General features: G+C 55.5%; 8 protein-coding genes across 8 annotated transcripts; 4 read left to right on the forward strand and 4 right to left on the reverse strand.

Moving 5' to 3' along the window:
• Window positions 1-630: 630 nt before the first annotated feature.
• Window positions 631-3,187, forward strand: LY79DRAFT_661558 (uncharacterized protein; the record flags this gene model as incomplete). The annotated part of the gene is made up of 6 exons (XM_060562792.1): window positions 631-849; window positions 933-2,074; window positions 2,288-2,375; window positions 2,446-2,461; window positions 2,625-2,655; window positions 3,099-3,187. The coding sequence occupies exons 1-6, from the start codon at window positions 656-658 to the stop codon at window positions 3,185-3,187; spliced, it is 1,560 nt and encodes a 519-aa protein (XP_060410946.1). The 5' UTR covers window positions 631-655.
• A 3,771-nt stretch (window positions 3,188-6,958) lies between these two features.
• LY79DRAFT_592603 (uncharacterized protein) lies at window positions 6,959-7,198 on the reverse strand (the record flags this gene model as incomplete). Its single annotated transcript, XM_060561445.1, is given in 3 exon segments — window positions 6,959-7,046; window positions 7,068-7,149; window positions 7,165-7,198. 3 exon segments carry the CDS (start codon window positions 7,196-7,198, stop codon window positions 6,959-6,961), a joined length of 204 nt encoding a protein of 67 aa, XP_060410947.1.
• A 463-nt stretch (window positions 7,199-7,661) lies between these two features.
• Window positions 7,662-8,748, forward strand: LY79DRAFT_521968 (mitochondrial carrier domain-containing protein; the record flags this gene model as incomplete). Its single annotated transcript, XM_060555404.1, has 2 exons — window positions 7,662-8,605; window positions 8,700-8,748. The coding sequence occupies 2 exons, from the start codon at window positions 7,662-7,664 to the stop codon at window positions 8,746-8,748; spliced, it is 993 nt and encodes a 330-aa protein (XP_060410948.1).
• A 1,030-nt stretch (window positions 8,749-9,778) lies between these two features.
• LY79DRAFT_563138 (uncharacterized protein) lies at window positions 9,779-12,223 on the reverse strand. The gene has a single exon (XM_060558528.1). The coding sequence runs from the start codon at window positions 12,071-12,073 to the stop codon at window positions 10,205-10,207; it is 1,869 nt and encodes a 622-aa protein (XP_060410949.1). The 5' UTR covers window positions 12,074-12,223; the 3' UTR covers window positions 9,779-10,204.
• Window positions 12,224-13,124: 901 nt separating this feature from the next.
• Window positions 13,125-14,120, forward strand: LY79DRAFT_592606 (uncharacterized protein; the record flags this gene model as incomplete). Its single annotated transcript, XM_060561446.1, has 3 exons — window positions 13,125-13,178; window positions 13,241-13,985; window positions 14,035-14,120. The coding sequence occupies 3 exons, from the start codon at window positions 13,125-13,127 to the stop codon at window positions 14,118-14,120; spliced, it is 885 nt and encodes a 294-aa protein (XP_060410950.1).
• Window positions 14,121-14,494: 374 nt separating this feature from the next.
• Window positions 14,495-15,652, reverse strand: LY79DRAFT_521947 (P-loop containing nucleoside triphosphate hydrolase protein; the record flags this gene model as incomplete). Its single annotated transcript, XM_060555400.1, has 5 exons — window positions 14,495-14,850; window positions 14,943-15,167; window positions 15,220-15,339; window positions 15,398-15,524; window positions 15,587-15,652. The coding sequence occupies 5 exons, from the start codon at window positions 15,650-15,652 to the stop codon at window positions 14,495-14,497; spliced, it is 894 nt and encodes a 297-aa protein (XP_060410951.1).
• A 330-nt stretch (window positions 15,653-15,982) lies between these two features.
• Window positions 15,983-17,278, forward strand: LY79DRAFT_563149 (uncharacterized protein). Its single transcript, XM_060558529.1, has 2 exons — window positions 15,983-16,541; window positions 16,620-17,278. The coding sequence occupies exons 1-2, from the start codon at window positions 16,449-16,451 to the stop codon at window positions 17,070-17,072; spliced, it is 546 nt and encodes a 181-aa protein (XP_060410952.1). The 5' UTR covers window positions 15,983-16,448; the 3' UTR covers window positions 17,073-17,278.
• Window positions 17,279-18,122: 844 nt separating this feature from the next.
• On the reverse strand, window positions 18,123-19,741 carry LY79DRAFT_521851 (fructose-bisphosphate aldolase; the record flags this gene model as incomplete). The annotated part of the gene is made up of 9 exons (XM_060555390.1): window positions 18,123-18,507; window positions 18,562-18,685; window positions 18,745-18,786; window positions 18,848-18,878; window positions 18,933-18,988; window positions 19,045-19,151; window positions 19,212-19,370; window positions 19,448-19,518; window positions 19,628-19,741. The coding sequence occupies 9 exons, from the start codon at window positions 19,739-19,741 to the stop codon at window positions 18,123-18,125; spliced, it is 1,089 nt and encodes a 362-aa protein (XP_060410953.1).
• Window positions 19,742-21,389: the final 1,648 nt, after the last annotated feature.

Raw genomic sequence — 21,389 nt, forward strand, 5'->3', positions numbered from 1 at the left:
CTTTTCTCGACTGACTTTACCATTGCCCGTAATGTGTCAAGGTCGCGCAACCAAGTCACTCATATAGAGTGATGTACCGGACAACAGCTTCCTCGTGGTGCACATTTTGCGATGGCATCTCGGCCGCGCGACGCTTCATCAACGCGCATCGACGACCGATACCATTGCTCGACGGTGCTCGCTCGCACCGCCCACGATCTCCCACGTGCCAAGAGGTGTTTTTTACCTACAACGCGTGACAACTCGCCACGACAAGCAATTTTCACCGAGAAGATTTTCGTACAGGTTCATTTTTGCGTTAGATACCAAAAGACACGCTTTTCGCAATCCCTCCCCAACTTGCCTACTTGTAATTGTCCCTTTGACTCTATTTCGATACTAAAACGCGCCCCCACGCCTCGACCTGATTCGGCCTAGCCCTCTGATCTGTTATTATCCGATTTTGCTTCTTTGAGCCTAGCGTTCAGCCCTACGACGCGATTTAAGCTTATTCCACCCTGGTGTGGGACTCTTCAGCCAATCAAATCTTGGTGATCCGGCGCGACCTTGCTGGCTCCACACAGCTATTTAATCCCCCCTCCTCTCCCCCCCCTCCAACTTCCCTCCTCCTTCTCTCCTCACGGTTTGACTGTTGATTTGTACTCTGGCTTCAGCTATGATGTCTTCTCACTTCTCGCCTGTGTCGGATCCCGCCCGCCCGTCTGAGACCGGTCCGGATTCCAGGGTTAAAGTCCCTGTCAACACCAGCTCGACTTTTGTCGCCTCGCTTGGTTCCCTCGCCCTTCTGTTCGTCGCTTTGGCTGCGTCCTACCTTCGCCCTCTTCTCGCTCCCTTTCGGGAACGGATCAGGTATGTTTCTTCTCACATGGGGCCTCTCTCCAATGGGAGCCACCTTAGGTGATTGGCTTGCGTTTATTAACCTTGTCCTCTAGCGGTTTTCTCTTCGCTCCGGCGCCCCCCGCGATGCCTGTCGTTAGCTCGTCTCCTCGTCAACAACAGAATAGAGCTTCTCGACCCTCGATCACGGCGCCTTCTTCTCCCTCTCTTGGTAAGTCCTCTCAGGACTTTTGTGCGCGCTTCACCGCGCCTGTTCCCCCTTTCTGTACCCCTCCCCGTCTGTCTCCCCGAGCGTTCACGCTCAGCATGTCTCATTACATGGGTTCCCTTCCTCGAAGGAGCCCTTCCCTTTCTTGTTCATCTGCCCCTTCCCCGTCTGTTTCTGTTGTGTCCTCGCACTGTCTCCATGACCCCTTTGTCGATTCCGCTTCCCCTCCCAGCCCTGTGCCCAACTTTGATCAGCTTATGGCATTCGCCGATAAGCAGATCGATAAGGCACGCGAGGCTCGCCTTCGCCAGCCTCGCTCTTTCTCTTCTTGTTCTTCTGCTTTCTCTGTTTCCGGTTCTCTGGCTTCCCCTTCTCTTTCTGTATCTGCCCCTGTTTCTTCTTCTGCTCATGTTTCTCCTTCTTCCCCCGTTGTTTGCGTTTCCTCTGACTGTTCCTTGATTTCTGTCCCTTCTTGTACCCCTTCTCCTCGCGAGATGGATACGATCGATCGAAGTGTTGAGCGCATGCGCCTTCGGGCAATTGAACTCGACCGAGATTGTGACTTGAAGCTTGCGCAGCTCAAAGCTCTTGTGGCCAGTGGCATACCGACGAAGCCGTCGGCTGATAAGAGTCACGACTACTCCACTGACTCCCCAACCCCTCACACCATATCGAACTGGGATTCCACCCTCGAGGAGGATCGCCTCAGTTCCTACTCCTTCACGCACATGCCCACACCCTCTGCCCGCATTCCTGCAGCCTTGGCTGAATGGGATACTTCTTCGGCGTCTACCCCTGTTGCTTCTGTTTCTTCCCCTTCTGTTCTTTCTATTTCTTCTCCTTCTCTTCATCCTGTTGTTCCCTCTTCTTGTTCTCCTGTTCCTTCTACTCCTGTTGCTTCTGTTCATCCCCTTTCCATGTCGCCTGACCCAGTTCTGCGCAAGTTTGCGCGGAATGTTACCAAAGCTCACTTCGCCGCTCGTGGTGAGGAGCTTCCCCCTTCCTGGACGCCCCCATCCTTTGCCCATGGTAAGCCCAGCCCCCCCAAGCTGCCGCAACCCCTTCCCGTGTCCCCTCGACCCCCGCGCCGCCTTGTTTTCATCAGCAGACGCTCTCGTCGTGCTGGTCGTTTCCTGTTTTCTGAGTCCTGATTTCTGTTTCCTGTTTCTCATTTCCTGTTCCCTGTTTCTTTTGTTTCTGTAGTCGCTCTTTATTCCCACCCCTCCCCCAACATGTCGACAGGCAGAATATCATTAGTCCCTTGTTGCGGGAGGGTAATTGTACTCCCGTCACTCTTTATCCGGTTATCGCCTTTTTCTCCATCAAGAAGGTAAGTTCTTCCCCATCAACTAACAAGACTCCAATTCGCTGACTTTGGGTGCGCACGTTGTCCACGTTAGAGGAACGGACAGAAAGGTAAGCAACTCCCCCTCTCCTAGCTATTCTTTTTCAAGATGACTAATATGATGACACGCACATTTGCCTGCTCTTGTGGACAAACTCGATGTGGTAAACCAGTAAGTGACTCTGCGCTTCTGCAACATCATCATTGACTAACTTGATATAAACCGTGCGCTAGTGTTCGTTTCCTATCAACGATTGCAAAGAAAGTAAGTGCCCCTTTCCAGTACTAAGCTGTCGACACCAGCTGACCATTTGGCAATTGCTCTCCGGGACGATGTTTTAGTGTGTTACGACTATTTACTCTTCCTGCACCGTGATTGCACTCACCATTGTTATCATTCTCATCATGTCCAATTTCCTCCCAACTACATTCCGTCCACGATGGTGATATACGCGTCATGCCCCCAACGTCCAGATCAGAATGGTTTTCACGCGTCTTCTTTCATAGGCCTAGTATTGATACAAGTCTTCACTGAAGCCTGCATGCGTGGTTGCTGTTTTAGTTGCCACAGCTCAAAATCATTCTGCGCAAACCTGATTGTGACTGGGACTGAGATGACTGCCAAGACTGAATTAAGGGTGCAGTGCCACGGCACAGGCAGGCTTGGAGCATCATGAGTGCATGCCCAAGCTCTGCTGCTGTCTGCAGGCCAGAAGATTACGGTAGTTGCAAAGCTGGAGGCAAGAGAAAACAGAACCAAGGCCGCCGCCGGGATACGAGATTACAACTTACAATGACGAGATGTGACGGCGTTGTGCCAGGCCTCGACGTGCCCTAGAAGATGGTGGCCCAAAACGGTTCGGGCATTCCAGACCTGCTCCTACTGGAGGGGGCTACGGAGCACCCATGACATAAAGATGTGACATTCTGGCCGGATGACAGCAACGATGCAGCAAGACCCACAGACAGACTATGTTGCTTCGTCAATGTCAACTCGGGCATAAGACGCGGAGACCGAGCCAAGTTGCCGGAGAAGGAAGGAAATGGCTCAAAGGCGGCATCCAGACTGCTTGCCGGCTCGGTGCCGCGAGACGCGTGATAAGGAAAGCAACACAGCATTGCCGAGCCATGATGTATCCCGGGCCAGCCATAGGCAAGCCGGGAAAACAAACGCACCCCACCCCCTCCCCCCCAATCCTCCCGGGACGTGAGAAAGGGCCACAAGGGTTTCAAGGGGGGGGGCTACGAGAGGATGTTGAGACGCTCGGATCATGACTTGCGGGGTGAAGCCGCGGAAAAGGGTCGAGCCAAAAGCGAGGGTTTTCGGCCCAGGGTCAAGAGAGAGACGCGGGAGTATCCGGGATGTGGTTGAGTGGGTCTGCAATCCAAGATAAGGAAGCACCAGGCCCAGGGGACGTGGAGCAGCAAAGGACAAGGGAGGTCCATTTTGGGTTCGATTCGAGTACCCGAACTGGGTCCCGCGTGCGTCAGCGTTGTCATCCAACGTTCCTGCAAGGCTGATTTGTCGAGGAGGAGGCAGTAGGTAGGTCCAAGGCGGGCGGGGCTTTCAACGAGGTCGTTTGGAATACGGATACAGGGCCCGAGACGGGGTGCGGCGAGGGGTGCGCAGGGTCAAATCAATCAGAACGGTGCCGGTGGCGGATTGAGCCGCCGGGTGGGGGTTCCGGTTGTCGCGCTTCTTCTTGCGTCGGGTCATGGGTGGTGATTGTGCATTGCACGATCAGACGGTCAAACGTCATGCGGCGGCGGGATGGGACGTAGGAAGATTTGGGGTGGATATTGGGTTTGTGCAAGGGACGAGTGGCGGTTGGGAGAATGAATAAATGTCGCTTCGTTGGGGTGGTGCGGATAGGGCTGTAAGGTGTGAGGAGGTACCGTAAGGAGGTACATATTCTCTGTACGAGGCGGCTCAACAGGTTCGCATGTGTCGAGCCAAAAAGGAGACAACATCTCTAGGACGGCGAGGGTTCGAATCCCGGCCAATTCCAACAAGATGCCTCTGCTAAGACATGGCGGGCTCGAGGCGAACGGTGTATTCCCAACGGACGGGAAGGTGTAGTAGGATCCGTAGTAGTAGGCTGGCTGATAGGTAAAGGGTGGCTGGTTGCGTGTCTCGGTGAGGGCACGGTGTGGAAGTGAGTGGAGATGATAAGATAAGATATATTGTACGATGTGTTATCGATAGGTCAGGGCACGTATCGTATGATCCGTGCACTGGTCTGTGTACTGGTCCGTGCTGCTAGTGCCTGTTGCCGTCATTAATTACCCCGCATCCTCGTTGCAGCAGGCAGGTGGCAGCCAGTAGTGCGTTGTTGCAGGCCAGTCCCGGAGTAGGAGGAGGGAAGATGGCAGCACATGACAGACAGACAGACAGTTCCTATTTTTGAGGCCGGTGGTGCGCCCGCCTGCCTGCCTGCCTGCCTGCCTCGCCTCGTCTGTACTGCGTTCATCATACGTACAAGTATCTAGGTACCTACATAGGTACATATACTCATCGGTTACTAAGTAGGGTAGGTACGGTAGTCTTCTTGCCATGATGACTGCGTGACGTGCGTGACCTCTTCTGTACCCCAGCTTTGAGCAAGTTCGGACCAGCGGCTTGATCGGCACCATCGGGGCTTTCCTCTCGTACTTTGTGTCCTCGAAGGGGATGGGAAATGAATGCCACCATCATAGGTAGCTACGCCATCAACCAGTCTTCCAGTCGACACTGCATGTGTAGATATAGCTGTACGCAGGTGGCGACATGTCGTTCGACAAATGAGAAAACATACATACATACACACACTTGGGTTGGTACTTCTTCTGCCGCCTACCTAACTACTAGTATATCTACCTAGGTATCTTGTCCGCTTGAGGGGTTGTTTCCGTCTCCCGCCAGCCAAGCAAATCAACGCCGGCCGATTGACAGACACCCGTTTCACTGCTGTTTGTGCTGTCATCCAAGCAATTCATGGGCGTTTTTTGGCCCACCATTGTAGCAGGCATAATCGTCTTGTTGTTCGCTTGCTTAGCCATTCATCCTTCCATCCGTCCGTCCCCCTCCCAATCACGTTGATGCATGGTGGTGTCGGAACACATCAACCCCGCATCCGGACGGCACCAGAACGACGCGACACACAATACCTACCTACTACGCCTGGCTTCGCAACCACGGTCTTCCGTCGGAACTCCTCCAAGCCTTCATTGGTGCGCCGTTGCGAGCCAGGGATAGCGCCGCCTGGACGGGAGGGTGGGAAGCTTTTTTTCTTCTGGGGGACGACGTCCATACCTAGATGTCTACCTTTCGTCCTCCGGGGACGGGAGGGGGGTCTGATGCCTTGACTGTGTGAACTGGTAACCCGACAATGCCTAGCTAGGTACTTGTCCTGTCTGCCGTGCAAGGAGGCTACATGGGCAAGATGGATAGATACCTTGGTGTTGGCGGGCAGACAAGTCAAACTTGGTTGGTGTTATGCGCCGCAAAGGCGTGAGCGCGCGCGCGCGTGTGTGTGTGTGTGTGTGTGTCTCTCTCTCTCTCTCTTTCTCTCTGTATGTGTCATAAATATCACCCACCACTGCCTCAAACTCCGCACGGGGTGGTGGTCCATACTCATCACACTCATCATACTCTCCCGTACACACAGGGGACTCCTGTGACCGCCACTCTCTTCGGCTGTGCGTCTTCGGGTTAAGACGCGAAGCTTCCTCCTCCATCAATCGGTCTAAAGCCTCCGTCATCCGCTAACACAACACGCAAACGCAAAAGGCTTACTTACTTTTGCCGTCGACAATTAACAGCCTCCCTCCATCCAGCCCGCCTTCTTCTGCTAGCTCGCCTAGGCCCAGCTACTGCCGAAGCTCGACCGTCCCGGGAGGCACCTGACATCTATCTCGGCCATCTAGGCTAACGTCAATCCCTTTCCACGAGCAAGACAAGAAAAGAAAAGAAGAAGTAGGAACAAAAGAGAAGTACTCGGCCCCGACTACCCATCCTACCTACCGTCTTCACAAGCTTCATCGACCCTCGACTCTGATTCGTAACGCCGCAACTTGCTCTTTCCTCCAGTCTTCAACAAAGCAAAGCCATAGCAAAATCCAACACAACCCCGCCTTTTTCGTATCCTCATCCTTCAGCTCCCTTCCCCCGCCCCCAACGGCACGCGACCTCGAATCGAACATCCGCCTTTCAGAGCCCCTGCAACGCCCACCGGACACCGTTATTGAGTGTAACAGACCGTGGCACACGTACTCCTTCGGCCTTCGCAACAAGACATCGTCTCGCTCCACAGTAAGTAGTCGTCGTTGTTCGAGCTTTCGAGCCCCCCCGTTTCTCACTCAAATGTCTTTTTTTGGGGGGACGTGAGGCGTTCAACAAGGGCGCCGAGCTAATAAAACCCCCCCTCCTCATCTCTCTCTCTCTCTCGCTCGGCCTTGCCCTGTTCCCCTTCTCTCAACCCCGCCACCGCTGCGGCCTTGCTCGTTGCAGCCGGCCGGAATTCTGCTTTTGCATAGTGTGCAGCCCGAGACCTTCAGACTCGTCCTTTCTCCGTCAAGCATGCCGTCGTTCAACCACTCCTCCACTTACATGGGGATGAGCCGGTTACCTTAACCACGGCTGCGTCCCACCCGGACTCACCCCACAACCCCTTGTCCCTATCTTTTCCGATGTCATACCCCTCCCCCCCACCATTACCGCCCTCCTCAGCACCACCCAGGCCGACGAGACCCGGGACCGTCACCTCGGTCGCGGCGTCGTCTGGCTCGGCCTAACCCCAGCCATTGTCTTGTTCTGCATCGGTGCACATTTCATGCCTACACGCGCTAAGCTCTGGCACTACACTCGACCGAGTACCTACTCGTCTGCATATCCATGCCTTGCCCATCGTGCGCCCGTCCGCGCATGTGGGACCTGCCAGCAGAACCCAAATGCCGAATTGCGTCTTTGCGTCCCGTCTCATGCTTTTGTTGGACCCCCACCGGTTCTACCTGTACCTTGCTGGGGGGGTTGTCTTAACATTGGCATTTGCAAGCCATTGAGGGATGAGGGATGCCTCGTCCATACTATAAAGCTGCCCGTGACACCTCGCTATCTGGACCTTGACTGACTGTCTCTCTCTTCTCTTCTCTTCGATAGCTTCTTCCTCCCCTGTTCAATCTAGCCTCAGTAAACCAAACCGCTTACACTCGGCGGCTCTCACGCTCGGCAACGTCCATTCTCTCCACACCGAGTCGAGTACTCTCTTGATACTCACATCCCCCGACCTCAACATGAGCTCTGGTTCCTTGAAGCAGGCCGCCGAGGCCGCACGAACCCGCACATCCGAAGTCATGAAGGGGGACTCTGCCGCCGTCGCCAACGACTTCCTCCACACCCCGTTCATGAGGGCGGCTCTGCCCTTCATCAACGGCGGTATCAGTGGCATGGTTGCCACCACGGTCATCCAGCCTGTCGACATGATCAAGGTTCGTATCCAGCTCGCCGGCGAGGGTGTCTCTGGAGGACCCAAGCCCACGCCGCTATCCGTCACAAGAGAAATCATTGCCAGCGGCAAGGCCCTTGACCTCTACACCGGCTTGTCTGCCGGTCTCCTGCGCCAAGCCGTCTACACAACGGCTCGTCTGGGCTTTTTTGACACCTTCATGGCCAAGCTCGGCCAGCGCGCCAAAGAACAGGGCAGCACCATTGGTTTCAAGGAACGTGCGACTGCTGGCCTCGCTGCTGGAGGCCTGGCTGCCATGTTGGGGAATCCCGCCGATTTGGCTCTCATCCGCATGCAGAGTGATGGACTGAAGCCCCCGGCCGAGCGCAAGAACTACAAGAGCGTCATTGACGCACTCACTGGCATTGCCAAGTCGGAAGGTGTTGGCGCCCTCTGGGCCGGTGCCGCCCCCACGGTCGTCCGAGCCATGGCCCTCAACTTCGGGCAGCTCGCCTTCTTCAGCGAGGCCAAGTCGCAACTCAAGCAGAACACGCAATGGTCCTCTCAGGCTCAGACGCTCACTGCCAGCGCCATCGCCGGGTTCTTTGCCAGTTTCTTCTCCCTGCCCTTTGATTTCGTCAAGACCCGCCTGCAGAAGCAGTCCAAGGGCCCCGACGGCAAGCTCCCGTACAAGTCCATGGCCGACTGCTTCGCAAAGGTGGCCAAGCAGGAAGGCGTGCTGCGCTTCTACCGCGGTTTCGGCACATACTACGTCCGCATTGCTCCCCATGCGTAAGTGGACATTTTCCCAGTTCGCGTGGCGTCCACGTCGTGTGTTTGATTACCTTGTATACTTTTTTTTACTAACAATGCCGTGTGTCCACAGCATGGTAACGCTTATTGTCGCCGACTATCTCGGCTTCCTCACCAAATAGAGAGAGAGAAAATGATTGAAACCAAACGACACTCGCTCTTACGGCCGGCCCCGACGTGAACCAATTGATTTTTCTTTATTGGCCATTCTTGGGTTCTTTCTCGGACTGGATTGAAGCACAACAGAAGCCAGCCTCGCCTAATCCGTTAAATCCAAAGATGGCCGTCGGGCACCTCAACCTCAGTCTTTTGAATTCACATTCCCTATCATCCCCGGCGCTACAGGTGCAATTGCAGTTTATAATGGGGTTTTCTTACGGTTTTTTTTTTATTACTCTCTTGAGGTATTCGCTAGGGTTTATACCAGAGTCCTGAACGGGACGAAAGCGTGAGGGAGAATGTACATAGCACTGTCAGTCAACAATTGGCATAGGGTGCGTGTGTGCTACATGCACCTTCCTGCCCCCCTATGTGTAGGGATTGCACAAATAAAGAAATCAGTTCAATCAGGTCAATTCTGCTTACATTGGAATGTCTGTGGCCTAATTAAACTTAATGGCTTTGCATACGTGAGAGTGTACGTGAGAGAGTGTGTGAGAGAGTGAGAGAGAGAGAGAGAGAGTGTGTGTGTGTGTTGATGGGCTGTGTGCTCCTCAACAGTGTCTGAGAAAGGGAGAGAGCATGTGCTTTTGTTTTTTTTGGTGAGATGCAATTTCCGGGCGCAAGCGGGAATGAGACGGATAGATCCGGCCAGAATGCCATGTTCCGCGGAATGCACCTCACCGAGCTCACCTGTTGGGGGGTATGGCCAGCCAGGGGGGGGGGGGGGGGGGTGGTCAGCGGTTCCCAAGCGCAACTCAACGCCTGAGTCTCGGGATGTCCTGCACTTGGCTTGCTGCCAACACCGTTGAACGGCGCCGGGAGGGGGTGGGGGGCGGGTTTGGTGGTTCACAGAAAACCGAGGGCTTTGGTCCATATTAGAATTGTTGTGTTGTATCTTTTTGAGTGCTTTGCCTCAAGAGTATCTAGCCAGCCTCAGCGTGTGCTTCTTCTCTTTTCGCCTTGCCTTCCATCCCCCCACCCACTGTCCCTGCAGAATTTTGCAATTTGGGCTTCGTAGATGATTCGAATAACGCACACGCACACACACACACACACACACACACACAAGAGAGTCAGTTCTGCTGCTCCACCAGCAGAGAGAGCACCTGGCCCCCCACAGAGCATGCTTCTCCTGTTTGAGCCGTGACGTAGTGCACCGTTGTTGAAAACACACGCCGTCTTCACAGCCCAGAGGATGGGCCGATAAAGAAAGGGGTCCGAGAAGAAGAAGAAACAGCCTTGGATCATCAGCACCTGAGGCGGCGCCGGCATGTGTTGCAACTGATTAAACCCGACGGGTTGTACTTTGTCTGCTTTTTTCTTTCTTTTCTTACGTCCCTTTTGTTTTGTTGACCGCCCACACCCCATCTAGTTGAATGGAAACAATTCCTGACCCATGTGGTCAGCCAGGCCACCCTACTCCTGACTGGCGCTCAGGTCCGGGTTCTTCTCCCACAAGTTGCGGAGGAGCGCCGTGACGCTCTCGTCCTCCTCGCCGCCCACCAGGCTCGACCCGCTCAGTCCCTGCACCCCGGTTCCCTCGTGCAGGGCCCGGCTGCTCTGGTGGTCGTCGTGGTCGGCCTCGTAGCTAGACCCGGCGCCGTTGGTCCGGATGGAGTAGGCGCGGGGCGTCACCGGTCTCCGGGCGGATCCAGTGCCGCCAGAAGCGGCGGCTAGCGCCGACTCGTTGAGGCTCGAGTTCCGCATGTGCTGCTGCTGTCCCGGTACGACGCCTCCACGCATCGAGGCGGCCTTGCCGTTGCCGTTGGCGGTGCCGGTGCGGGGTATGCGCTGGTTCTTGTTTGCGCGGTTCACCTGAACGAGACGGTCGAGCGAGCGCACCACGGGGTTCTGGAACCTGCGGACACTGAGGTACTCCATCCCCGTTCTCTCCAGTTGCTTCGTGACGCGCGGGTCGCGGCTCGCTCCGCCGTCGTAACCCGGCCCCCCAATGCCAACCAGGGGACTCGCGCCCACCGCGCCCACGCCTCCTCCCGCCGCCTGTCCGGGTTCGATGACGGAGCTGGCCCGCTGCAGGTTGAGCTTCTGCTGCGTGCGTGATTTCTCGGCCGGCGGGGCGGAGCGCCTTGCCGACCGTGGCGCGAGCGCTGTGCCGTCAGTCTCTCCACCGACTTCACCTGCCTCATCGTCCGACAGCGGTAGGTCTCGCAATCTTCCCTGCCGCCCTGGGCGTCCGGAGCTGGAGGACTGCGGCCTCCGCGGGGGGGTTGCTTCTGACCTGAGGCTGGCCGGCCGCGGCGTGGGGATCTGGTAAAAGGACCCTTCGCGGGCGGCGCCAGAGCTTCCGGCGTTGACGAACCTCGAAATAAGCTCGTCGCCGGAGCTGGGCAAGGTGCTGACGTTATGCGACTCGGCAAGTGTCGAACCGCGGCCGATTGGGTCGGGGGAGCGGGAGTCGCCCCGCCGTGAGGCCGTGACGGTATCTGTCGTCATCTTTGGAGGCGCGCCGTGTGATGGGATGCGTTGGAGCAGTCTCGAAGTCAGATACTCCTTGTGCTGGACAGTGTCGTAGTCGGGAGTCACCGCAGCTGGGATTGATGGGTGCGCCGCGGGGGCATCTGCTCTCGAATTGTTGGCGCTGTTATTTGCGCTGTTATGTGCGCTGTCGTTTATGCTGTTGTTGACACTGTTGTTCGCGCTGCTATTGTCGTCGGGTTTGGCCGAGGCCTGTGTGCTGGCCAAGGATCCTCGTCTTGACAGGTAGGGAGAGGCAGAGGTGCTGGCGTCGACCCAATCGTCTTCCTGTCCGTCGTTGCCCAGATCAAAGTGTACCTGGGACTTTTGCGACTTGACCTTGCTGACAGCGGGGTTCGAGCCCGTCCTTTTGAGCTTTTCCGACGACTTGATGTTGGCGGGCTTGTTCACTTCGCTGTGGGATTTGTTGCGGCGCAAACTCGCGGCGGAGGCGGTCTTGCCGAGGTTTGCCGAAGAACTGTCGTGGGAAAGCTTCGCTTCGGACTGGACTCGACGATGACCGGCGGCGGCGGCTGCTCGATTTCGATCGGGTGAGGGGGATGCGTGTCGGCGGTGGTTCAGTTTGGAGGCAGTAGAGCCATGGTGCTTGTGTAATGCCTTGGAGGAGGGGACGCGTGCGTGTAGGCGGCCGGTGCCGACGACGTGCTTCTGCTTGGAGCGGTGCTGATGATGGTGGTCTCGGTGAGCTTGGTCGCTGTTTGTTGAATCGCTCTCGTGGTGATTGAGAGGAGGGCGCCTTGATTGGTTCGTTGCCGAAGAATCGTCGGCGTCTCTGCCGTCACGAACCATGGTTGCTTATTTGGGAGGCCCCGGGGGATACAGGACACTGACAGTGATGAGCACCGTAGCAGCCAAGGCACAATGTCATAGATGTGGACAGGTTTCGGGGGGGGGTTGATGGCAGGGTTTGTTGCTGATGCGCTGGGCGTGGGCGTGGGCGTGGGCGCGGACGATCGGAGGACCGATTGGGATGGCGGGTGGGTGGCCTGCTTGTGCTGTTTCAATGAGGTAATGCCTCAGACAAGACAGGGCGGGACGCGTCCAATTGGACGGCGGAGGAAGCGGCGGCCGCGGCGGCGGCGGGCGTGGTGGATTAAGTGAGACGAGAATCAGCTAGAAAGAGGCGGGGGGTGTCGTCGCAAAAGTCATCGATTCGGGGTTCTTTGTTCTGGAAATCCTGCCCTCTAGCTGTAGGTACGTTGGAAGCTGACTTGTGTTACAGGGAAAAAGGAAAGAAAAAGAAGGGGAAAAGTAAGGAGGGAAGAAAAAGATCAAACGAGTACAGGCAGAGAAGAGAGAGTACGGGATACCTTAAGGGCCTTACGGATGGATACTGGTAGCTAAATTGCTAATAAACCGCCTTGACAAGGTACCCGAGACCATATGTGCCACACGCGCGCGCGCACCCTCGTCTGGCTCCGGCATTCCACACCCGCTAAGACGCCCGCTGGAACCTCACCCCAGCATTCCACGATTCCTAAAAAATAAAAATAAAAACAAAAAGCCCACCACCATCTTAGTGGTTTACAATGCAGGTAGTGTTTGTGGGGTCCAAGCCGGACGAACCCATGATTGGCCCGAAAGCCGGATGACGCTGCTGCGCTGGTCGGCGCGCTACGATTCCCCATTGTATGCACGTGATCCCCGCCTGATAAGCTTCTTGGTTGCATCAATCAAACCCCCCGTAGCTTCGCTCCATCACTGCATCTGTTTTGCCTGAAGCAAGAAATCGCCAAACCACTCCACGGCCCAGTTCAGCTTTTTTTTCTTCTTCTACCATATTAGCCGTCTTATTACAAATTCAATCCGTTCCTATCGCTTCCTCAGTGCAGCCGTCGTCATGTCTAGTCAAATCACAGCCCTAGAAGAGGATCGCCAACAGTATCAAGAGCAGGTACGCGCCGACTTGTCCCACCCTCATGGCCCAAAACAGGTGCTGACCGCTTTTTGAAACAGCTGGACGTCGTCCTCGCCGGCCTTAAAGATGATCCTGAAAATGCTGAACTCAAGAGCCTGCAGGCGGAGTTGAATGACATGATCTCCCTACTAAACGAGTCTCTTGCTGAGCTGCAGCCGAAGCAGGCACCCAAGCCCGCACCACAGAAAGCTCCCAGCCCGCCAGAACCCGAGAAGTGGTCCAAAGAGAACCACCCCGCCTTCAAGAAGGCCGCTCCCGCTCCGGAAGAGAAGGAATCCGATGCGCCGCCTGTCGCCTACCAGGTGAACGACACCGTCATGGCCAAATGGGCTTCAGGCGATCGGGGCTTCTACCCGGCACGCATCACATCCATCACGGGCTCATCAACGGCACCCATCTACATTGTCAAATTCAAGAGCTACGATAACACCGAAACGCTGCGAGCCAAGGATATCCGTCCCATGTCCAACAAGCGCAAGGCTGACGGAGCACCAGCGTCCGGTCCCAGTGCCGGCCAGCAACCCGCCCACACGCCTTCCGTTCAGTCAAATGGCGTCGTCACGTCCGCAGCCGCCAGCTTGTACCCCGAACAGCAGGCCAAGATCGAGGCTGAAAAACTCGCTGCCGACGGTGCCGCAAAGCCGCCTAAACCCAAGAAGATCAAGGCCACAAAAGAACTAGAGAAGGGCAAGTCCAAGTGGCAAGAGTTCAACACAAAATCAAAGTTCGGAAAGCAAAAGAAAGAGAGCATGTTCCGCACACCCGACGGCGTCGGCGGCCGAGGTACGTGACTCTGACTACATGAGCCGGCACGACACTGACACTGTTACAGTTGGCTTCACGGGTTCTGGCCAGGCCATGCGCAAAGACCCGACTCGCAGCCGACACGTATATCAGCAAAGCGACGAGCTTGACTAATCGCTTACCAGGGAACCGGCGTGTGGGAGAATTTCAGCCAAAAAGGAGGTTCGAGGCTTCGGCGGCGTTACGGGTGGTTTGGCAGTCTCGTTCCCTTCCTGGTAATGTGTCTTATTTTCGCTTTACATAGGCTAACGGTTTGTACGCGAGTTATGTTCCCTCCAGACGATCGTCGGGGTTTCAGTCCCCCTTCTGGAATCTGCGCAGATGGCGCAGGGGGATTTCCTGATACAAATACATGAGATGCCCAACTACCCCATCTCCCAGGTCATTTTGACTAAATGTTTGGCTCCATAGGATATCCATCGTACACCACAACGGCTTCACACCAGCGAGGAGCGCCAATGCCCGTGGGTCATGGGCCAGTTGGCGGACTACGGCATGCGAAGGTCGATTTTCGGGGCAATGTCTCTCGCCATCTTGAGGAAGATCTCGGCTCTCTCACTCGTTGGTTCTGCCACAACAGTGGGTTTGCCCAGGTCCGCGTCGTCGCCGATGGACGGATGCAGGGGAACATCGCCCAGAAAGTCGATCTTGTGGTCCCTGCACATGCGCTCAACCCTCTCGTTGGACCCAAACACATGCGTGTCGCCGTGGCAGTGTGGGCAGCTGAAGAGCGACATATTCTGGACCAAGCCCAGAATGTTCACATTGACTTTGTTAAACATGTTGACGCCCTTGACAGCGTCTTTGACGGCAAGTGTGTGAGGCGTGGTGACGATGATGGATCCTGGTTGCAGTGAGCGCTTGCCAACGGAAAATGTGCCTTGTGATGTAAATCGTAGTTATGACACCAATGCTGCTGAGTGAGGGCTGACGTACCATCAAGGATGACCTGTTGAGTGATGGTGAGCTGTGTATCACCGGTGCCAGGGGGCAGGTCAAGAACAAGAATGTCCAAGCCGCCCCAGTCAACTTCGTGAAGGAGTTGTTGGATGGCCTTCATCACCATCGGCCCTCTCCATACGACAGCGTCATCCTCTGGCACAAGGTAGCCCATTGACATGGTCTTGACGCCATAGTTCGTCATCGGAACCAGCTGGTTGCCTATCTCTTCGTCAGCCAGTTCTGGTGCAGCAGCCTTTGGAGCAACAAATACCTTGGGATAACCGAGGCTCTCCAGACAGATTGAATAGTGTCGGAATAGAAGGACCAAAAATGTCGGTATCCAGAATGCCGGCGCGATAACCGAGTCGCGCAAAAGCCAGTGACAGGTTCGCTGCGAAGTATTCAACAAATCTACCCCACACGTCTGCCATGAGGCCCATGGCGCCTACCTGCAACCGTGCTCTTGCCAACGCCGCCCTTGGCGGACGAGACGGCGACGACTTTTTCCACACCACGAATTTTGCGTTGTACGGGCTTTCTAGGCCAGTTCGGCGGTGTGCCGGACTTTGGGAGCCCCTATGCTAGATGTGAGCTATACAAGTCATGTGCGTACATGGTTGAAGCGTAGTCGGTCCTACCAAGGGGTTCTCATGGCCGAGGACTCGGATGGTCGGTTGAAATGGCCTAAACAGCGTTGGTCTCATTGTGGCTGCTCCGGCGTGCAACAGGGAGTAACAATAAACCTATACGAAGCCGCAAATAAGTTAACAGGGCTTCAGGACAAAGGCCCGAAGGTTTATAAATGGCACCTCAAAGTGATGATGGTAGGAGATGTAATTGATTGGTTCTTCGCCGACACGTCTCCGAGCGGAGTATCTTCGGCCGACCTTCCACAGGCGTCACAATCGACTTCAGCTAATGTTTTGGGGACTCGGCAAGTCTGAGCACTGCATAATTGATAGGCTTGATTGTTGCCGCCAAATGGAATTCGAGACACGCATAATACGATGGGGAATCCCATTGTTCGTTCAGCTCAACAATAGACAATGGCCACGACACGTGACCTGGCGGCGAAGTATGGCCCCACAATTGGACATTTGGTCCGTGTACGTACCCTTTCATCGCGCTCTCGAGTTCGCGATGAGAGCCGTGGACGCGCTGGAACCGACATATCACTGAAAAAAGCCGCCGCTGCAAGTCGCGACTCCATTACCCCGTTATCCAAGCATGACATGTTACAGATGAAGAACTCATAGCTGTCTCGCCCGCTTCTTCTCATCTCATCGTTCTGATACCCTCTTGACTTGGTTTTTCTATTTTATTTTTTTATTTTTCTTTCTTGGTTTGCGCATTCGCTGGTCTCACACAGAAAGTCTCGTTCCAACTATATATCCACAGAAGTTGGCCGGCGCAAGGGGACAGCGGAAACGCATAGAAACTCCGGAAGCCTAGTACGAACTGAGCGTACCACACACACACAAACGCACCAAACAGAACACCATGTCCTCACCCTCGGCATTGTTCGACTTGAACCAAGGGCGTCGCGACCTGGCGTCCCTACCCGCCGACTGGCAACAAAACATTAGAGAGGCTGTGAGTCTTACAGCAACCTCCGACCCAACATGGCTGCTCATGAGAGGAGACACTGCGATATACTGACTCCCTTGCCAGTGGGAAGTTGTTGACCAACAAGGCCTCGGCTCCCTCAACGCGCGCGAGTGGCCATTTGCCCTCCGCGCCATCGGCTTTGACCTTGCCCGCACGGAGACCTACGCCCTCCTCCTCGCGCACGGCGTCCCGCCGCACGACCACGACCCGTCCCGGGGTCCTTGCAGCCCGTCGCGCCTGCGCATGCCGCAAGAGCACTTCTCGGCCATCGCCGCGTGGCTGCTGGTGCGCCGCGACCCGCAGGAGGAGGCCGAGGACGCGTGGAAGATGTTCGACCCGCGCGGCACGGGGCGCATCACACTCGATAGCCTCAGAGCTGTGTGTGCCGAGGTGAACAGCACCCTGAGCGAGGCGGACATGAGGCGGATGATTGACATGGCCGACATCTCGGGTAAGGGGTGGGTTAGCAAGGAAGAGTTCATCGAGGTCGCCAAGGGCGGGTTCGGACGCGGTTAAGCGTGGCAGCGGTGGAGGAGAAAGAGACCGGGGGGGCGGGGGAGGGCGACTTCATCCAAATTCAAGTTGGCAGACTCAAGATTTACACTAGAGCGAGAATGTCTTACTTTTTTTATTCCTTTTTTTTTTGTCGCAACCAGACTCGAAGACCATACCGTCCGTTTGTCTTTCACCGGTTTTCTTTATTCTACCTAGGTTGTTACAGCCCATCTCAAGACGGGCATGAGAAAAACTGACGACGAGGATACAGGAGTGAAATATAATCCAAGACACAAGTACGACGACGGCGGTGCAGACGGATGGGGATGCCTGCGGGATGCACATTGTTTTGTCATGTTGCCTGTCTACGCTCCTCCGTCCAAATCTAGACCGTGATACCAAGTGGCTTCCTCACCGGCAACCCATACGCCATCTCAATCATCCCCATCTGGTTGACGCTTTCTTCCCCGTTCACCCACGTTGCCCGTCTCCCTCCCCTTGGTACGGCTAACAAAATGCTCCAGCTGGTGTCGATACGTGAACCAACACGCCTTTCCTTTACCGTCTATACCGGCTTCCTCGAACGTGCACGCCTTTTGCACCGTCTTCTACGTCTCGCCCTCCCCTTCATCCTCCACACGACCCGCCATGCGTGATACACCTTGTCCTCGGGCGGGTGCCATCAGGAACATCAGGTTGTTTCCCTCGTATATCAGATAGCATGCTCGCTCTATCCTGATCTTTCTTCGAACGAGGTCAACACTCACGCGATTTGGCGGCGCCCAAAATGCCGAAACGGACAGCGCCGTCTTGCTTCGGCGCTGGTGGGCGGGTTAAACACTGGAAACCCCGTCCTTCCCTCATCCGCAACCTTCCGGAGCCAAACGGGAGGGGAGAAGAGGGAACGCACCGTTTGTCACTGCAAATGGAACCACCGGGGTTTGTCTGTTTTACTTCATTTTTGAGAACTATGTAGGTAGGCGTCTTCTGACTACTTCACCCTACAATGCAGAGCAGACCGCATCCCGTTTTGGTCCTGCCACTACAGAGGTATCACCCATTATTCATCCTTTACAAAACATCGTTGGCGTTGAAGTCGTACAGAGCCTGCTTGACACGCTCCTTCATCGTCTTCTCACCCTCACGGACCCACACTCTGGGGTCGTACTTCTTCTTGTTGGGCTTGTCGTCACCCTCGGGGTTGCCGACCTGGGTCTTCAGGTAGTCGATGTTCTTGACGACATAGTCGCGGACACCAGCCAGGTAGGCGAACTGGAGGTCAGTGTCGACGTTGACCTTCACGACACCGAAGGAGATGGCCTTCTTGAACTCGTCGACGGAGGAACCGGAACCACCGTGGAAGACGAAGAAGACGGGCTTCTTGTCGTTGGTGCCCAGCTTCTGGGCGACAAACTCCTGGTGCTTGCCGAGGAGCTCGGGGTGGAGCTTGACGTTGCTGCGAGGGTCAGCACCGGAGTTGAGCCGGGAATACAAGGTGAACGTGACTTACCCAGGCTTGTAGACGCCGTGGACGTTACCGAAACCAGCAGCAATGCTGAAGTAAGGGCTGATGGGGTTCAGGGCCTGGTAGATGGCGTAGATGTCCTCGGGCTGAGTGTAAAGGGAGTTGTTGTCTGGCGGGGTTATTAGTCAGGTTGGACGGGGCAGAAACGACGGGGCATCATTGACGTACCAACATCCTCGTTGTTGACACCGTCCTCCTCACCACCAGTGACTGCACAGTTCTGTTAGCTACCCGATCGTCAGAGGCTCGCATGTTTCAACGGCTGCCTTACTTCCGATCTCCATCTCGAGCCATAGCTTCATCTGTTGGCAGTACGTTAGCGGCGGCCCCTGGTAGGCATGTGAGCTTCAACTTACAGGAGCAGAACGCTTAAGGTACTTGGCGGTGGTCTCAATGTTGTAGGCAACGTCCTCTGTGTTTTTGTGAGCAACGGCGTTAGACGGGCAAGAGCTGCGGCAGACTACGAACCCTCGGAGAGGTCGATCATGTGAGAGGAGAAAAGAGGGGTGCCGGAGCGCTTGAACTCCTCCTCGTCGGCGGCAATCATGCCGTCGAGCCATGGCAGGAGCTTCTTGCTGGGATGGCTGTCAGCATCTGAGAGCCCCAAGGGCATGGCGAGGCAAGTATCAACTTACGCGCAGTGGTCAGAGTGGAGGACGACGGGGACGCCGTAGATGGGGGCAATGGAGCGGATGTAGTGGGCAGCAGCGATGGCACCGGCGACGGAGGCCTCCTGCTTCTCAGCGCTGTTGGGAATGCCCTTGCCGGCGAAGTAGGCGGCACCACCCTGGGAACTGGAGAGTGTCAGAGATTTTGCAACATGGCGGCGGCGGCGGCGGCGGCGGGGTGGCTTCTGAGGGTTGTGACGTACGTCTGGAGGATGATGGGGGACTTGGCCTCGCGGGCAGCCTCGAGAGCGGCAACGGCGGTGGAAGAGGAGGTCTGCCAGGCGGGGTCGTTGTTAGCCGATTGTCACCAGAGCGCCCCTCATCTCATAGCACTTCGATCACCATGGCAGGGGATTGATGGATGGATGGAAGGATGTACTTACGACGTTGGCAGCAGGAATGGCAAACTCCTTCTCCTTGGCGTAGGTGAAGAGCTTCAGCAGGTCATCGCCGTAGACGACGCCGGGCTTGATGTTGAGATCCTGGAGGAGACCCATGGTGGATGGTGGGGTATGTGACGTTTGAAGGTGGTTTATTTCTGTTGCGGGGTTGTGCAGGAGATTGAGCAGTAGTGACTTTGCGACTTGATGCAGATAGTCAGAAGCGAAAAGCGAAGAGAAGGTTGCAAGGTTGAGGGATTGGAGAGAGGAGAGAAGAAGAAGAAGAAGAAGAAGAAGAAGAAGAGACAGGAAAGTTTGGAATCAGGTGGACGCGGCCGAGTTATGTTTGATTCACACGAGCGGGATTTTAGTCGGGCTGGCTAGCCATGGCATCAGTCCAGTCAGTTCCCGCCTGGCTGGGCTGGTGTGAGGTGCAGAGGTACATAGGCCCGAATCGGCGTCCACCTGAGAAGGAGCTCCGCTCTGCCAGCTCCCGCGTTGCGTCGTTGCTTCTTGTTCCTGTTCCTGTTCCTCTTCCACTTCCACTTCATGGCCAGCCCAGGCAAGGCCGGGCAAGGTCATTCGGACCTTGCAATGATGAAGCAAAAGGTGCGACGAGGTACCTACATTGAGCTCCCCTCTACGAATGAATGTACGTTGTCTTTTTCAGAACGGGAGATACCTAGGAAGGTAGGCAGGTAGGTAGCTATCCAACAAGGGTATCTGATACACAGCTACCTACCTAGTATACTATAATAAGACACGAGCAGGACCTCCGAAATATCAAGCGTAAATAACCCGAGTCTCCCAAAATATACGCCAGCGTTTGACAATGTCCGAGGAGAGAAATACCGCTATGCAACGATGGGAGAGTGAGTGTCTTGTCGCCGTCTCAACCTCTTGGAGTTGTTGAGGGGCAGGAGGACGAGGTACCTCCGCCGCGGAGGTCCATGTACCTTTTTTATCTTTATTTCTTTATTGACCTCGGCCGGACGAGCTGGGGCGAATCACAACGACGCCTTACACATAAGGTACCTCACCTAAGGTACCTTAGGAAAGTCAAACGCGAACAACCCCTCCCCCACCCACCGGGCCAAATTGACGTCAAAAAATAAATAAAAAAATCATGGCCTGCACCGCCCGCCGGAGTAATTGGGGTCAGGGTCCCCCCCCCCCCACCACTTAATTCCCCGCCGTTCTGAGAGTGATTTTTTCCCCCCCTTCTCCGTGGCATGTTGTGTGGTGTATTTGTTTCATTGTACGTACCTACCCAGATTTTGCTGTGTCTTTCTATTATTGGGCGGACAGACGAGGGAGCCGAGGAATTATTGAAAATGGTGTGGTCCAACTCTTACATACTTGGTGTGTGATGCAATCTTTAGGTACCTCCCCGCTGTTGGCTGCTGACAGTCATGACCTTTGACTTGTCTTGACTTCCCACCTCCTGATATCTCGGCCTTATTATGGTGTCCGCTGCGCGATATTTAATGGGAGAGCCACGCGAATATCGAATGACTCGAGCGCTTGGCTTTCTATTCGAGGGCTGCGTACTGCCTGCTTCATTGCCCCTCCCTCTTCCCAAGCCGACCTTCACCGAGCAAGTCTCGGTGTAATCTTCCCATCTATGCATCCATCCCGTCTGTTTGTCTGTCTGTCCGTCCTGGAAGGCCGGCGATGCTTTTCGGGTGGCTTTCAGGCTGCTCGCAACAACAAATCTCCGTCGCACATCATCCCTGCACCCCGACCCCCCTCCATCCTGTTCCGG

Source organism: Colletotrichum navitas (assembly GCF_030913465.1).
Source record: "Colletotrichum navitas strain CBS 125086 chromosome Unknown LY79scaffold_61, whole genome shotgun sequence".
Lineage (NCBI taxonomy): Eukaryota > Fungi > Ascomycota > Sordariomycetes > Glomerellales > Glomerellaceae > Colletotrichum > Colletotrichum navitas.